Source organism: Rhodamnia argentea, chromosome 8, assembly GCF_020921035.1.
Source record: "Rhodamnia argentea isolate NSW1041297 chromosome 8, ASM2092103v1, whole genome shotgun sequence".
In the NCBI taxonomy this organism is placed as follows: Eukaryota; Viridiplantae; Streptophyta; class Magnoliopsida; order Myrtales; family Myrtaceae; genus Rhodamnia; species Rhodamnia argentea.
Window position 1 is genome coordinate 6,593,841 of NC_063157.1, and position 17,480 is coordinate 6,611,320.

A 17,480-nucleotide genomic window follows, 5' to 3' on the forward strand; every position below is an offset into this window, starting at 1 on the left:
AACTTGATTTATTCGTCTTTTTTCATCTTTATTTCTGATTCTTTATTTTTTGTTTTCTCTGTGGGGTGGGGGATTGTGAAGGGAGAAATTCTCAGTCCAATAGAGGAAAACATAAATTTCGATCCCAAGGCACACCGGTGGCCGTCCACGTTGGACAAGAAGAGATGATTTCGGGGAAATTCATGATTATTTTTCCGCTTAAATCACGAACGTGAAAATTGTTATGTTGTCTCGTGAAAGACTTTATCGTTCCTGGCGGGCGAAGTACATCGCCCAGGGCTTTTGCAGCGACAAGGCTGCCCTCACCTAAATCTAGCGAGAGCTTGGGCAAGAGCCGCGATCCGTGCTAGCGACTAGCGAGGTCGGCCGGCCGTGCCATGTAGAATGACCTGTATTGATACCAATATGACAATGTTTAAAATGAAATTGATGCAATTAAAAGATTTGAAGTTGAATTGGTACCAATGAAACTAATTCGAGACTTTTTTAATACTTTTCTCCAATTTCTTTTAATGAGTTAGAATTGAGTTTTAAGACCTGCGAACAACATGACCACATCATATCTGATTTTGCCAGCATGGAATTTATCCAACTTGACCACATCATATCTCCATGAGATTTTTTGGGCCAAAGCAAACAAATCCTCCCTAAATCAGATCGCTAGACACGGAAAGAATGCTCCGATAATCAACGAAATCTCAATACATTCGATCAATCTTGGGGCCTCTAAAGAGGAGATTCGCTCAAGAATAACCCGAACAATGCGAGCCCCCGAGAAGGGGACGTGTATAGGACCTCATGAGCCGCCCCGCGCACGGTGTTGCACATCGGGCGTGTCGCATTCTCATCTCCCATCGACCCGCCAAAGGATTGCGACCAACCACCCAGCTACAAAAGCCATGGCCAAAAAAAGGAGAGGAAAACCCTATGCATATCACTACCAAATTTGCCATCCAAAATATAAATGCTTGTTAGGATTCGTCACACAATTATGACGAAATATATCGCAAAAATGAGAAAAAAAATCGAGTCACAAAATTTATCTTGATTCACCCTTTAAATAGGGTTACATTTAGCAGATGATTCCACCGTAATTAGTGCCTTGCACCTCTCTGTCACGTCATTTAGTTACAAGCGAAAAAGAGTATATATATAACGGTAGCTACTCACGAACCCAAACTCAAATTACCAATGTAAAGTAGACTCAAACTATAAAGGGGAATTGAATCATGTACCTGTTTTTTGTGGTACTGTTTGACCGAGAGGGATTGTCCAATCTTGATCCCCGTTGTTTCGATCGCCCAATATATGAACTGAATCCGACTCACCAATCTTGGAGGATTCTACTTGAATCCGGACTCGGATGAAATGGAAGATGGTCGCTCGTTTCATGACGAGGAAATCTTTCACCGAAATTCGTTCTTCGATTTTTATTAAGAGGGTTCCGTGGTTCAACCGTCGAGGAGGATTTTGGCGAAAAATAGGCTGCAAGGCAAATGTATGGAAATGGATATGAAATAGATGGATCGAATATGGATTTGAGATCAACAAAAGTTTGAGTTACATTACAATACTTCTAAGAAGGCAGTACATGATTGGAAAATAAACTTGATTGCTGGAATTGAAAGTGCATGAAATGTAAAGTGCGAGAAAGTTAAAGTGCAGAAGAAATTGAGTGTTTTTTTGATGTGTTGTTGATTTTTCTTTCTCTTTATCATCCCTACATATTTGTATCTTCTTGGACTTTGTAACTGCTCGGTCGGTTATCATATTTTTCAAATCTCGAATCTTGGCACCTTCAACCACGTTCTGCATTGTTTTTGTCCACCAAAATTTGATCTTCAATCGCTACAATGACTTCGAATTTGAATCCTTCCAAGTAACTCCCATGATCTGCTACCATGACTTTGAATTTGAATCCTTCCGAGTAACTTCCCACGATCCGTTTGCATCTTCCCCGCCGATGTGACTAACTTGGCTGACTCATGGTTTTCTTTATGCCTACAACCCTCTATTGCTGGCTTTATGCAAGATTCGGTATGTTCCCGAATCTTGCCGAATTGCAGGATTCATGGCTTTATTCCCCCATTTCCCAAATATCGGGTTTAGCCTTCTTGCCATTTTCGGTATGTTGTAATCAACTTATCGAACGTCAGGAAGTGGTTGTTTCTCCTGATTTACCGACTTCAGGACATGGTGATACCGACACCGATTTGGTATTTGTGCTTATTATTATTATTATTATTATTTTTTTGGTGACCCAGGGAACCCCCGCACGGCCGGCAGCCGGGAGGTAAACCCCGGGGGCAACACGTGCTAGCCATCACACACGTGCCATTGGTTAAGTCACCTCGCAACGCCTCTGGAATTCGAACACTCGACCTTTTGTGAGAGGAAGAGTGCGCGAACCAGCGGCGCCACCCGAGTGGGTGGTAAGCTTGTTATTATTTTGGTGTCAACGGAAGTCTAATGAAGATCAAACCTGGATGGCCAGATAGGAATGCCTTCCTGGATGATCTCCGTAATGAGGGGGATCGGGTTCATCTCCACATTATCTTCTTTATACACAAGCGGCCTGCGAAATACACGGATTATGTGTTTCGAAGCCTAATTTTTTGCGCAATTAGCAGACGCGCGCTAGACTTGATCAAGGACTCAATCTTTTGACTTAACTTTTAGACCGCAGAGACTATTTTTCCCGATTTTTCGAGATTCTCTTTGCTTAGACTTGAACATTTTTTGACCTAACTCCATTATGTTCTCATAATTTAGACAGATCTAGAGACGGAGAGAGAGAGAGACCCTTGACAAAAGTCCCAATGAAAAGGGAGGTGAGTGGTGTTAGCATGAAGAGCCCTTTGAACCTCAGGCTTGTTTTTTTTTTTTTTTCCTTCAATTGGAAAAGACGTAATTCATGAAACTAACTCAAAGGATTTGAGTACAAAAGACTTGATTCAGAAACATATAAGGCTCATAGCGCTTTGGGAGAGCTTGCGAGTCACTTTCAGATAGGGATCTATTCGATCGCGCTTTACCAATCCTATCCGCTATCTAATTTGACTCTTTGCTGTTTGCTGCAGTGAGCCTATGTCAATGTCAGATTTGGAAAGCTCATAATGAAAGTCTTGGCCTCAGTGATAAGTACGTCCGCTTCCCACGTGAAGTGATCTAATCCTTGAAGGGTCTTCACAAAAGTTAAGTTGTCTTACTTAACCATAAGACTCTAGCTCGTACGCATCTTATTAAAAAATCTTGGGGTTTCCACCTATGCTAGAGCCTCTGTTGCGCAGCTGAACTCGACCTCACCTTCATTGCTAAACCATCAATCAATTCTCCATGGGAATTCCAGCCAACACAGCTAATGGTCCCAGCCGTAGATCCCACAACGAAGGAGGCATCAACATTGAATTTGAGGGTTCCCTTGCTAGGATTTTTCCAGATTTGAGGTAAGCTATCTTCATCTGCTCCTCACTTGCGCTTGGCTTTAGCCCCCTGAGTAAAGCACCGGTAATCGGCCATGGCAGAACTAATAAGCAGCTATGGGTCGGGAGCTTTCTTGCGAAAATGAAGCTGTTCCTTTCTTTCCGTATATGCCAGAGAACAACAGCAACGAGGTCGAAACTCATCGACGTATGTTGAAAATTTAGAATCCACTTTTCAATTCGAGTGAGACGCAGAGGTGAAATAGTGATGTGCAATGCAGGGTCCGACCAAACACTACGGTTCCAGGGACATAGTAAAAAGAGGTGTTCCAAGGTCTCTGGGTTCTGCTTACACAGGCCCCAAGTATCTTCTTCACAGATTCCTCTTCTAGCTAGGTTTTCCTTTATGGGGTATTTGCCAAAATGCTCTACCTCAGGCTTGTTCAGATAAGTGAATATTCTTCCCTTAAGGCATGGTTCCCCGTCATTCCTAGTCCTCTCCTAGCAACCTGTCAAAAACAAAGAAAAAAAATTCCCATCAAATTTAATTTGACCGAGTTATATGACCCACCAAATCTCATCAATCATGCCTCATTTAGGTATATTTTTAAACTCACTGCACGGCCATCGGCAGGAATTGCTCTGACTTCAAGCTCGAGGATGATGTGCATTTAGGGAGAAGGAGATCGTTGAGCTGTACATCTTCACCGACTTCGTCATTGACTCTGATATTGAACACGTAGTTGCATTCGTTGGAATACTGATCGTGCACAATACTGTCGCGTGTCCTTGGAATTATTGCAGACCGTCCTCTCCAAGTAGAGCATCTCGTCCGATATCACCCCGTGCGCCCACAAGTAATCGCCTGCCTGAACACCAATGTCTAGGTCTAGCAGCAGTTTCCTCGCTAAAGAGACGGTGTGCAAATTTTTAAGGAGAGAAGAATCGTTTCATAGGGGCAAAACTGCAGGAATTGTGCAAAATTTACGGCTATTGACTTGAGCTTGACAGGTTTAACATTGGGCCTTTTGTTGCACTCGATCAACAGTTTGGCAAATTGAGGTATGTAGTGACCTACAAAAAAATGGTATTATATTATTAAGGAGAATAGTCTTACTTCTTGTCCAAAAACGAAATGTCATTTAAGTAATCTAGTTTGGCTTATCATCTTTGAAAATGAGGTCAATCGATGTCGACAACCTGAGAACAAGAAACAACTTTGAGCTGTCCTTACCTGCAGAGCTTTCACCAGCTAGAGAGAACTCAGAGTCCTTGTACATTGGGATTCCTCAAGCCAGTTATGAGAAACCTCAAGTTGTCCTCCGCTGCGAACGGGCCGATGGATCAGTATATTATCGCCCCATGGCCAAAACGGGAAGGATGAACATAATCAAATTTGAAATCTTTGGGAGAAAAGGGGAAAAGTATACTAGAAGTGCCATAACTTGTGTACGGTGTTCACTTGAGTGCCATAACTTTCAAAACGTTCACTTAAGTACCACAACTTTCAAAAATCATTCACTTGAGTGGTACGTCGGAGCAAAATCGTTCACTTGAGTGCTGTAGTAACTTTTTCGGCATGCCACGTCAGCTTTCCAGCGTACTACAATAACTTTTCTGGCATGCCACGTCAGTTTTTCCGGCTGCTACGTCAACATGGCACTCAAGTGAACGATTTTTGAAAGTTATGGCACTTAAGTGAACGTTTTGAAAGTTATGACACTTAAGTGAACGCCGTATAAAAGTTATGGCACTTCTAGTGTATTTTTCCCGGAGAAAAGTGCATAGAGGCGTACTGGTCCGGGTGTGTGGGTGTCGTCCCAATTTATGTAGTGTGAGCTCGCGTTGGAGCATAAGAATCCGAGCATGATGGGTGACTCGAGATATAGCATGTTCGATTCTGATCAGCACTCGCTTAACATCAAAGCAAGATACTAGGAAGCCAGCCAAGTTAATTGCACCTGGTCATAGACAGATTAGTGCAGTGAGCAAGTAAAAATTTACCCAAGTTCCACAGAGTAGTGATTCTTGATGAGCCAATCGTTGTCGCAAGGTTTGAAGGGACCGTGATCCATTAAAAAGAAGAAACCGAGCAACGGACAACCTGGTCCTGGGATTGGAAAGATTGCTCTGTGAACCACAAGTCACAAAACTGGGAATGCGACCAAAGGAAGAGAATTTTGATGCCTCAAGTGAAAAATTCCTGGACCTCCATTGAACCAGAGGGTCAAGGGAAGAGGGGAAACGTTAGGCTAGCGATTCAGCTTCGACGAAGTTATACAACAGAGCTCGGCCATGCGGAGCATCAGTGACAACATAACCGGAGTATTGCTTGAAGGAGACATTAAATGGTTGACCCGGGGAGAGATGTTACGAGCTCGCGCAAGACATAGAACAGTAGAACAGCAACGCGAACAGAGCGAGGATCCGAAGTGCCCTGCGAGAGAATCTTGGTTTCGTGATTCAATAAAAGTCGCAGACTACTTTTCTCGCGCGGGCAGTGCACACGTATATAGTGACAGTTGTGGTCAGTATCCGGTAAATCCAAAGTTTTGGAAGCTTGGTAATGCTTTTGCCTTAAGACCCAGGTAAGGGCCGGCACTGAACAATGAAAATCTTGGACAAAACAAAGCACAATAAGTGGAAACTCCTACGAAAGACTTAATGGACCATCGAAATCAGATGCATATTGGATATCTTTATAAGATCCTTTTTGTTTTGTCAAATCATGATATCTCCAACACTGGACTAGTCTCACAAACCGAATTCTCCTGTACTTGCGTACCCTTGTGAGTGAAGCTTTGTGGAGTGACACTCGGACAAAGAACTCAAATTAGGAGTAAATTGACCAGCCTCGGCCATCTGCATTGCAAGTTCGATGAAAGAGAGCTAGAGATATTTTCCACCCCATGTTTGACCTCAAATTACGATAGTCGCATCGAACCTCGAGTCATATACATCATGGCACCGATCCTCTTGCACGAATACGACGTCGACATTTGCTCATCCGAATTTGATTACTACACTTTCTGAAGATCTGCATGGCCCTGCATTAAATTCTGAAAGCGGATGGAAAAGGCCAAAGAAATTTGACTTCTTGCATTACGAGGAGAATTCAAATTTTGCATACCAAAAGCACAAGTGCAAAAAAATTTTGATCCCCTCAATTACAAGGAATTGGCCTTTCTAGTCCAACCTAATCTTCTTTCACTCCTCCGACATTCTCCATCCCAGATTCTTGTTTGTCCCCAAGAAACCCCCACAACTTTGTGGAGAAACTATTCAACATGCCCAGTCTGCCACTACCAAAGTCAAATCACCAAAACCCTCAGCCAAAGACAATAAAAATAACTTGAAAACTTCCCCTTATATATAATAATAGATCTGCCCAATCAAAGGTTGGTGTTGGATTTAATTGTCTCTTGTTATTATTGGGCCTCTGTAAGGAATTCCAACCACATTAAAATCCTCTGGTATCTCACCCTCTCTTGAAGCCGTGCATAATCTTCTCTCTCCTCTCTAGGCACTGATGATGCTGCATCAACTGCAATATCACAAGGCAACTTCTTATTCTTTGAAAATAACTTCCGAGGACTGTGAAAAGAATCAAGGGGATTAAAAAATAATAGGAAAAAGAGGGGGGCGGGGGGAGACATGGTTTCGGTGTGGAAACCTGAGAAGCTGGTGAATGGGAGATCGCGGTAGTAGGTACAATGTCGGCCTTCAGGGTCGGAGTATGGCGGGCCTAATACATCGAGAACTGCACAAGCTGTCACTGCGGTAAAGCAATGCATGTTGCCTCCGTTGGCTGGATAAAGCATGGACGTTTCACATGGAGCCGTAAACTCGGAATTGACCTTGACCTTAGCCATGCGCATCCCACAAGGCTGGACTGCAAAAAGAGAAATTCAAAGATTTGCGTGACATAGGCACAAACAGCCTGTGACCCGTGTTTCACATTTAGCGAGCTGCTAATCAAAGCACGCTGTGTGCCTCTCTACAAGGCAAAATAATAGAAAAAAAAAATCAATTGTGCAAGAGAGCCGTTTGTTGTTTTTGCAACAAGCGTAACATCCTCAGTTACCCGACTCTTGCTGGATTGCACTTTATGGACAGTTTTAAGAAGATGGCTACTGATTTGTCATTTGACATGTTTTGTATATTTATCCCACCTCTCTAATGCATGATCTTCTCGGTCAACAATAATTACTCGCTCCAGATAGAGAGGTCTTAAATCTTAATGGACAGAGAGTACACTGAGACTTGTTCACAAAGCAAAGTGCCTCACAATCCCAAGGAAATTTAGCAGATTGTAAACGAGCAAGGGCCATATTGAACCCTCAACAAGAGTCCGCCACATCAGCTCCTAATAGAAGATAGCTATTCGAATGCATAGTATTCCACATGCCCCTTTGAAAAAGCACAATCGAGGCTGTGTCATCAAAAACCAAAGTAACTTTTTGGCTAATTTCTTCTAGCCAACAACCCAGAAGTCATGCACGTTCTGGACCAATGGTCAAAATGACAAAGCTTTTTAGCCCTCTTAACTTTTTTAGCCTATCCACAAATTGATATTTTCGGCACTCTTACGTTCTTATCTTATTGAGAGGAAAAGAAAAATGAACATTCCTTTCACTAGGTCGGCAGCACTAATTTCCACCTCATGATTTGAGTTCAAGAGATACAACTGCATAAAATCACAACACCAGCAAATCGAGTTCTTTCTTTGCTTTGTTTAAAACTCTTGTGCTCCTCATTTATTTTCCTTTTCGAATGTGTGTGACTTTTCAGACTCGTCTCTGCATTCATGATACCTATTCTCCTACTTCTAACTCCCCCAATTTAGGTTGTAAATGAAGGAGCAGATTTTACTGAAGCAACTTACTTTGAGGATTACCCAGAACAGCTGATGCTCCGCTGGAACCGTCAACCATCCAATTGTACGATTTGACGTGCATCGTTCCGAATAAAAGCTTGTTGAAGGGTGGTTATGTAGAGGAATCGCACTGGATGCTGGCAAGCAGAAGATCACCGTCACACCCCGACTCTTGAGTTCGCGACATCCCTACCTATATCGCCACAGGTCATAAAATATAGCGTCTCGGGCAGGCTATCGACCTTCGCACTCACAGCCTATGTAGCACCGACACTCCTCCTAAGTGAGAGTGTCGTGTTGGACACCGTGTCCTACACCGACACCCATCCGACACCTCCCGACACCCGTGTCGGTCACATTGACCCCATGTCGGCATTTCGACACTTGGTCAACACGGCCGACACCCCGACGTGTATATAATACACGATTCGAATTAGTGCATATAATACCTATTTCAGCTTTATTTATTTTTTTATATTTTAAAAAATATATTTAATATAACGTGCCCCCGACGTGTCGGATTTTTCTATTTTTGAGAAATGACGTGTCGATGTGCCGTGTCGGTGTCGATGTCGATGTCGGTGTCGGTATCAGTGCAACCTAGCTCACGGCACACGCGGAAACGTGAATTCTCCAATCAATAAACAACATGAGATAGTAAAGCGAGAAACAGACACAATAGTCATTCACAAAAGACAATTTCATTCATGGAGTCAAAGCAGATGATTTTTAACCCTACTGAGCTACGTAAGACTTATACAACCCCATTCTTCGGGGCGGCTCTCTAGGACCTCAAAAAGACACATGGTCGGGTAAGATTAAACCCTCATCTTCTCCCAAAAATTGCTCTAACCACCAGGCCCTAACATCCACGGGCTCCATCACTCGAGACCCGAAAAAGGGTTAACAACGACAGGATGAGAAATAAATCTCGGTGAGTCAACGCCTAAGCCCGGTTAGGGTGTTGATTCGCTCGGACATCCTAGCAAACAGCCGTATCATCCAAGAGCAGATATTTCAACCACAAGCAAACTTACTAGTCTTCTGCCACGCATAATGCAATGCTTGACTCCAATCAACAGTCATGTCGGACAAACAACTTGTAAGGCATCACATCAACTTGCACACATAGGACACCACACGAAATCCCATTTATTAACAGATGAGGCCACATGGCTCGGCACACTAGACGGTTGGTGCCTAGCACACTAGACAGTTGGTGCTCTATTGGCGGGATCGGGCATCGTCCCATTACTTCGGCGACGGCGACTACTATGCCGGTGTAATTCCGATCGACACGGCACGACATAGCAGGCATTCCCAAAAGGAGCGTCGGTCCGTCACAAGCCGCGACCGGCATCCGGTCAATCCGACGACATGGAAAGGCGTGCATCCGACAAGTCGTGTAATTCCGATCGACGCGACACGATCTTGTCGGGAACAACCTTTCAGTAATCATTCAAGCGCATTCGACAACAACCAATCAAATTCTTATCTTTACACTTAGCCGGATACTTATACAATCATGATCAAAGACTCGGCACCAGGCCGTTTTCATGCTAAGACTATGCAATTTGCTTTCACTCGGTTTGCATGAATGCCCGGATTATCCACCAGTCTTTGCATCTAGAAAACGTGGGAGTGACACCCACAATTTTCATCCATAACATCCAGGCAAGCAACAATCAAGACAAAAGCCGGACATTCTCCACAAATCCGACGATACATACCGATCCAATTTCATAAAATTGAACTATTAACGGTCTAATCCAACTAACAATCAAGCATCCACTCGGTTGTGCCCTATCGCTTGCTCGCAATCACACACTGGTAATCATTGCCCAAATAATCGGTTCGAACTAATCACCAAATAGCCATAGACAACCCGACTAGCAGATCGACTTAATTAATCGTGGCCATTTAATTTAAACCCAGTCTCTATTTAACCGACCACGATTAGGCTACCTAAACACCCTATTAGGCTAATTACTCTAATTACCATAACTAATTACCGCTAATTACACTAACTAAGCGTAATTAGCGCCCTAATCGGGGTTTAACTCACAAAAAAACCAGCGGCCGGTGTCGGATCGGGTACAAAACTTTCGAATCGGGTCACACTGTTCACGGGTTGGGTACTGTTCACGTAACAGTAATTTCGGCGGCACACGCTCGGGATGATGATAGGGCTGCGATTTGGTGGTCGGAACTCCCGGATCCGGTGGGTCTCGGGCGTTCGAACGACGGTTGGGGTGGCGCAAGTCACGGCCGGGTGAGGAATCTCGGGTTACGGGGGTTCGGCTCGGGCTCGGCTCCGGGATGCGGGTGGATCGCGAGTTTGACGGAGTGGCTCGGCGGCTTGTGGCGATGGCTCTCGGGACACGCGGGTGGAGGAGGTTGGGGTTTGGGGCATTTCCGATCGGGGTCGTCGTGGGCTGAGGTTGATGGCGCGCTGCCGGATGGCTGCCGATCCGGTGTCGGGGTTGATGGATGGTGGCATGCGGAGGCTCGGGTGAGGTGGGGGTCGAGCGGCTACTCGGGTGGTGGCCGGGGTGAGGTGGAGCAGCGGTGGGGGCTGTAGTCGGTGGTGCAGAAGCAGATTTGATGGAGAGGGGGGGGCGTCACACGGGAAGACCGGAAGAAGAAGAAAGGGAAAGAGAGAGAGAGAGAGAGTCACGTCGTTGGGGGGAAGGCGCAGAAGGGGAGAGAGAAAAAGAGAGTGAGAGAGAGGAAAGGAGAGAGAGAGAGAGAGAGTGCTCGTAGGAAGGGGGACCGGAAGAGAGATGGAGGAGAGAGAGTGAGTGGGTGGGTGGTGATGGGACAAGTGGTGTCCCATCACCCATTAAACCTTTTCGTCCTACTTGCATAAATACTTGAAGGAAATTTTGAATATCGGGTAATATAGGACTGGTTTGACATTTGGCTCAACCAATAGAAAATAATTTTGATCTTTTCACAGATCGGGCTCGGTCTCTGCACAGAGGGTCTAATTTCCAAGGCGTCACAACTCTCCCCACCTTAGGAAATTTCGTCCCCAAAATTCAACCACCGCAACTCCTCAAAAGGATGGAGATACTAACACCTCATAACATCCTCGGTGCTCATCATAATATGCTCGTTCCACACCAATCCTTCTCTCAATTCATCGTACTAAAACCACAATTCGACCATCAATACACAAGTTAGATTCAAACTTACGATCCTCAAATGCTAACCTATCGCAATTCTGTATCCACAATCCGACTTGGCGGGTTAAATTGTCTAACTCCAAAAATTCAACTTAAATTGTCGCCTTTTGAACCGGCTATTCGAACCAACTATTGATTGCCTTACTAAAGCCACAATTCATCACATCAATTAGCCAACCATGCTCGTTGATCGACAATCTCTTAATCAACAATTGACCAAAGTTGCTACTATTCCCTTACCATTCGCAAACACATTCTATAATATTTCACCTAGCATATAATTTAACCTTTCAAACTGACCATCCGTCTAAGGTTGGTAGGCCATGCCAACTGCAGCTTTATTCTCAAAGCAATCCGTAGACTTTTCCAAAATGTGGCGGTGAACTTGGGATTGTGAACTCAAGTGATCATTACTGGCACTCCCTAAATACGTACTATATGTGGTGCATATAGTTCAACATATCTGTCCAAAGCAAAATCATTTCCCCCCGCTACAAAACGAGCAGACTTTGTTAATCCGCCCACTACGACCCAAATTGAACTATGTGCCCTTTGACTTCAAGGCAATTTCCATCACAAGTCTGTTGAGACATACTCTCATTTTTTTTTCCTGGAATCTCCAATCGTTGCGGCAGTCCATTAGACCTACCATAATGCACCTTGACTTGCCGATACGGCTAACACTTCATCACGTGCTTGGCTACATCGGCCTTCAAACCAATCCACTAAAAGTGTTGTCTCATATTCTAATACCTTTTTTTTTTTACTAACATGACTAATACTATAGCTACTACGATAGGTTTCCGACAAAGTTTCTACCTTAACCAAAGCAAGACCCTCGTGGTCATTATCTCCGTAAACTATGTGGCCTCACTATGCTTCCGATGCGCACTCTAATCACGTGCCTTTCTTAATTGCCACATCTCGCAATTTTAACCTTATTCTAGGTCATCACCGATCTTAGCAACTTAAAGACTCAACTAGCAATCCCCACTATATCATCCACTCATAACTTGCCAGATCGAACCTTTCTTGTTTGTCTCTACAATCCTTCGTTCGTCTCGTTAGCCTATGGTTCCATTGGTTACAGTTATCAAATGTTGTACACTTTCCCATGGCAATGTTAGGTCGCTAGTCAACTAGCTCGTAGGGTCTCCAATCATTTCAAACTTATCCTAGTCACACATCAGAGGTCCTCTCCAACCTACTCTCGGAGGTACAACCCGACTTTTACTAATACCATGAGACATAAAGGTGTCACTCAACCGTGGACCACCTACTCACCATCTTTCATATGACACTCAAGATGCAATGTTATGCACTCTTGAAAGTATTTTCACCTTGAGAACCAACTTCAATGTCATGAACGTGTGTAGTATACGATCCTCCTCATCACTCGTTACACACCACTCGTTTTCACTTCAATCCTTATCATTTCGAACTTTCTAACTCGACAAGCGACCAATACATCTCGTAGATCCATTTCCTAAAATCAATCTATAGCCTTATGTCCGATCACGGTCCATATAATTCTCATATGCATTCACTTACACCGGCCTTTAGTCCAAACGTTCACCATTCCACGCCTTGCGATCCTCTTTTTTTTATTATATTGATCAGAGTCCTTAAAAGTCAATAATTTACACTACCAAAATGCCACACGGATTCGGACTTATAATCTATAATTAATCACCCCAATCATTCCAACAAGCTAACCACCAAACTTCAACGATTTACACTTAGATGCTCGCCTCCCGAACTTATCGCCTAATCTATTGTCGGTTACTATGCTATATCCTCAAGTTTGGTCGTTGATAATTCAAAATTACTATCATCTAATCCAATTGGCCCTTCGCCCAAACGTTTCGTATTCGCTTCCTAAACCTCACATCAACAATTAATCGGGGCCTTTTCATAACAATCGATATCTAAAACAATTAGGAACCAACATAATTTCAAGCCTATGATCCACCAAAATCAATCCTCAAACTTCACATCCAAAGCCATTGATATGCCATTTCCATATCAACTTATCGTTCTTAAGTAAATTATTAAACCTCAAGCATATTCACCACTCAAATCCACACTTAAAGCTCTCTCGCTTCGTTCGTTTCCTTGCGAGTCTCAATCATATTACCACTATCGTCGCCGGGTATCCTTGACATCCACTTTCCAATAAACGTGTCGCTTCCAAAGATGAACCAACAGCGTCGAGGTCCCACCTCGACCTCCAACAAACTCAAAGCTACCTCCACTTGATGGGTTAAACCGCACACCCTTACGACTACAATCCACTATGGCTTTTTGCCTTGTCAGCCCATCCATTCTAACAATCGGATCAAAGTCAAACATTTCTAGCACGATCGGGTCTATCTTACTCTCATGACCATCTATTACTAGCTTACAGTTCGGATAGCCTACAGCGGTAACTACGTTATCCTTTAAAGGTGCAGAAATCTTAAAAATAACATCCAAGGGCAATAATTTCAATCCAACCAACCCAACAAATTTAGCTGCCACAAATGAGTGTGTAGCACCCGGATCAAACAAAGCATATGCGACATGGTTGTGCAAGAGGACCGTACCTGTGACGGTCGGTGAATCCTTCGCCTCCTCTCGGGTGTGAGCTAACACCCTTCCTTGCGCCGGAGGTCGACTTTGAAAGTTCGGTGGCGCATTCCCTCCAAACTGTCCTCTCTGCTGTGGCGGTGCTCGTCCGCTCTGGCGCCTCTGCGGGCAGTCTCTCACTTGATGGCCACGTTGGCCACACCAAAAACAGGCTCCTCCTTGATACGAGCACGAGCGAGTCGCATGCATTTGATGGCACAGACGGAACTCGTCATCCCGACGAAAAATCGGCTTGTTGATTGCCCTCTTCTATTGGGCGGGATGTGGCGCCTACCACTCGGGCATCGGCCTTTTCCTTACCGAATGTCCCGTCTATGCGATGGTATAAACCGCAATCCAGTTGTGGCAGCCTTCTCAGCAAAATCACGTTCCACCATCTGTGCCCTCTCATACGTGTCGTCGTAATCTTTCAAGTTGAGAGGCACCAACACGCTCTTGATTTCCGGCTTCAATCCATCCCGGAATCTTCTTGCCCTATCTACGTGGTCCTCTATCATCCTTGGGACATACTTTGACAGTTCAGTAAATCTTACTTCATACTCATCCACCGACAATTGGTTCTCGCGCAGGTGAAGGAACTCTGTCATCTTTTATTCCCTTGCAGGATCTGAAAAGTACTTCCCATTGAACTCTTCCACGAAGGTAACCCATGTCGGGGCTACACCATTCGGAAAGGCCCTATCCTTAGTGGCTCTCCACCACGAACTTGCATTGCCCCGTAATTGATAAACGGCCAGAGTGACCTTATCTTCATCCGTACACCTCAAGAGAGCGAACACTTTCTCCAGTTCCTCTATCCAAGAAGTGGTAGGGTCTCCGCTTCCCGCAAACTTAGGTGGCTTCAGCTTAAGGAATTGTTCCACCAACTTTTGTGCTTGGCGTCCATCATTCGCCACTCCAGCTGGCACGTTCCCTTGTGGTACTTATACAGCGGCGGCAACATTCTGATTTCTTACTTGCTGCCCCATTATATTCCCAATGGCTCCCAACGCCTCGAGGATCCCATCAATCCTTGGATCCCGCCTATCAAGTCTAACTCGGGATGCACTTTCACCTTCCAAGATCTCGGCGATTGTTGGATCCCCGTCCTACAGTGCGGTTGGATTCGATCTAACATTCCTAGCTCAGGGTGCTCTTCCACCGCGTCTACTCATCTTGCGGGAAAATACGGAGACCCGCCCACCCCATAGAAAACGCAATAAGAAGACAGCCCCAACAACTAGAACACAGATAACAATCACATGCATAGCACTTACGGTCCTACTAACTATCCCAATTTTCTCAACGCACCTTATCACTCCAGGCTAATGACCCGATGGATCAGATCGACTTTGCTCTGATACCACCTTGGCCGGGGATGTCACGTCCCGACTCTTGAGCTCGCGACATCCCTACCTATATCGCCACGGGTCATAAAAGATAGCGTCCCGGACAAGCTATCGACCTTCGCACTCACGGCACATGCGGAAACGTGAATTCTCCAATCAATAAACAACATGGGATAGTAAAGCGGGAAACGGACACAATAGTCATTCACAAAAGAAAATTTCATTCATGGAGTGAAAGCAGATGATTTTTAACCCTACAGAGCTACGGAAGACTTATACAACCCCATTCTTCGGGGCGGCTCTCTAGGACCTAAAAAAGACACATGGTCGGGTAAGGTTAAACCCTCATTTACTCCCAAAAATTGCTCTAACCACCGGGCCCTAACATCCACGGGCTCCATCACTTGGGACCCGAAAAAGGGTTAACAACGACGGGGTGAGAAATAAATCTCGGTGAGTCAACGCTTAAACCCGGTTAGGGCGTTGATTCGCTCGGACATCCTAGCAAACAGCCGTATCATCCAAGAGCAGATATTTCAACCACATGCAAACTTACTAGTCTTACGCCACGCATAATGCAATGCTTGACTCCAATCAACAATCATGACAGACAAACAAGCGGCAAGGCATCACATCAACTTGCACATAGGACACCACATGAAGTCCCATTTATTAATAGATGAGGCCACATGGCCCGGCACACTAGACAGTTGGTGCTCTATTGGCGTGGATCGACATCGTCCCATTACTTCGGCGACGGCGACTACTATGCCTGTGTAATTCTGATCGACATGACACGACATAGCAGGCATTCCCAAAAGGAGCGTTGGTCCGTCACAAGCTACGACCGGCATCCGCTCAATCCGACGACATGGAAAGGCGTGCATTTGTCAAGTCGTGTAATTCCGATCGACACGACACGATCTTGTCGGGAACAACCATTATGTGATCATTCAAGCGCATTCGACAACAACCAATCAAATTCTTATCTTTACACTTAGCCGGATGCTCATACAATCATGATCAAAGACTCGGCACCAGGCCGTTTTCATGCTAAAAATATGCAATCTTCTTTCACTCGGTTCGCATGAATGCGCAAATTATCCACCAGTCTTTGCATCTAGAAAACGTGGGACCGACACCCACAATTTTCATCTATAACATCCAGGCAAGCAACAATCAAGATAAAAGCCGGACATTCTCCACAAATCCGACGATACATACTGATCCAATTTCATAAAATTGAACTATTAACGGTCCAATCCAACTAACAATCAAGCGTCCACTCGGGCTCGCCCTATCGCTCACTCGTAATCACACACCGGCAATCATTGTCCAAACAATCGGTTCGAACTAATCACCAAATAGCCACGCACAACCCGACTAGCAAACCGACTTTATTAATCGTGGCCATTTAACTTAAACCCAGTCTCTATTTAACCGACCACGATTAGACCCACCTCTCGGATCCGGTGGGTCTCGGGCGTTCGGGCAACGGTTGGGGTGGCGCGAGTCACGGCCGGGTGAGGAATCTCGGGTCACGAGGGTTCGGCTCGGGCTCGGCTTAGGCTCGGCTACGGGACGCAGGTGGATCGCGAGTCCGATGGAATGGTCGGGTGGGTATTTTTGCATTTTTATTTATATTTTCATGTGGTTTTGAAAATACAAAATATTGCTTACCCGTAAATGACCACTTTATGATAATTTATTGCATGGTACATAGAGGGTATGTATAAGAGTTTACGTGCTTGTAATTAGAATTCAAAACAAACTCGAACAATGGTAGGAGATTATGTTATCTTACATTTTGCGTTCAAAAGTTTTAATAAAGCACGAAAAAGGCCCGCAGCAGATATGCTTTTCCAGTCATTCATCACAAAATTTAGTTCCACAAGAAGCAGCAGAGACCATTACTGCTGTTCCATTCTGTGGAGCGGGAAGATAGATCCATTATCCAATTAACAAAGGAGTATATATCACTACACCAAAACCAGGGTATTTCCCTCGCTTGTTCATACAATGGGTATTTCCTTTAGTT

At 44.6% G+C, this 17,480-nt stretch overlaps 1 protein-coding gene and 1 pseudogene across 1 annotated transcript; both read right to left on the bottom strand.

Annotated features, from left to right (window-relative positions):
• LOC115752639 overlaps nucleotides 1-17,480 on the bottom strand; it is a 44,425-nt pseudogene that overhangs the window by 14,521 nt on the left and 12,424 nt on the right.
• Nucleotides 6,809-7,621, bottom strand: LOC125316348 (plant cysteine oxidase 2-like). The gene is given in 3 exon segments (XM_048284467.1): nucleotides 6,809-6,902; nucleotides 6,905-6,966; nucleotides 7,096-7,621. Coding segments are annotated over 3 exon segments (336 nt in total). The 5' UTR covers nucleotides 7,301-7,621; the 3' UTR covers nucleotides 6,809-6,833.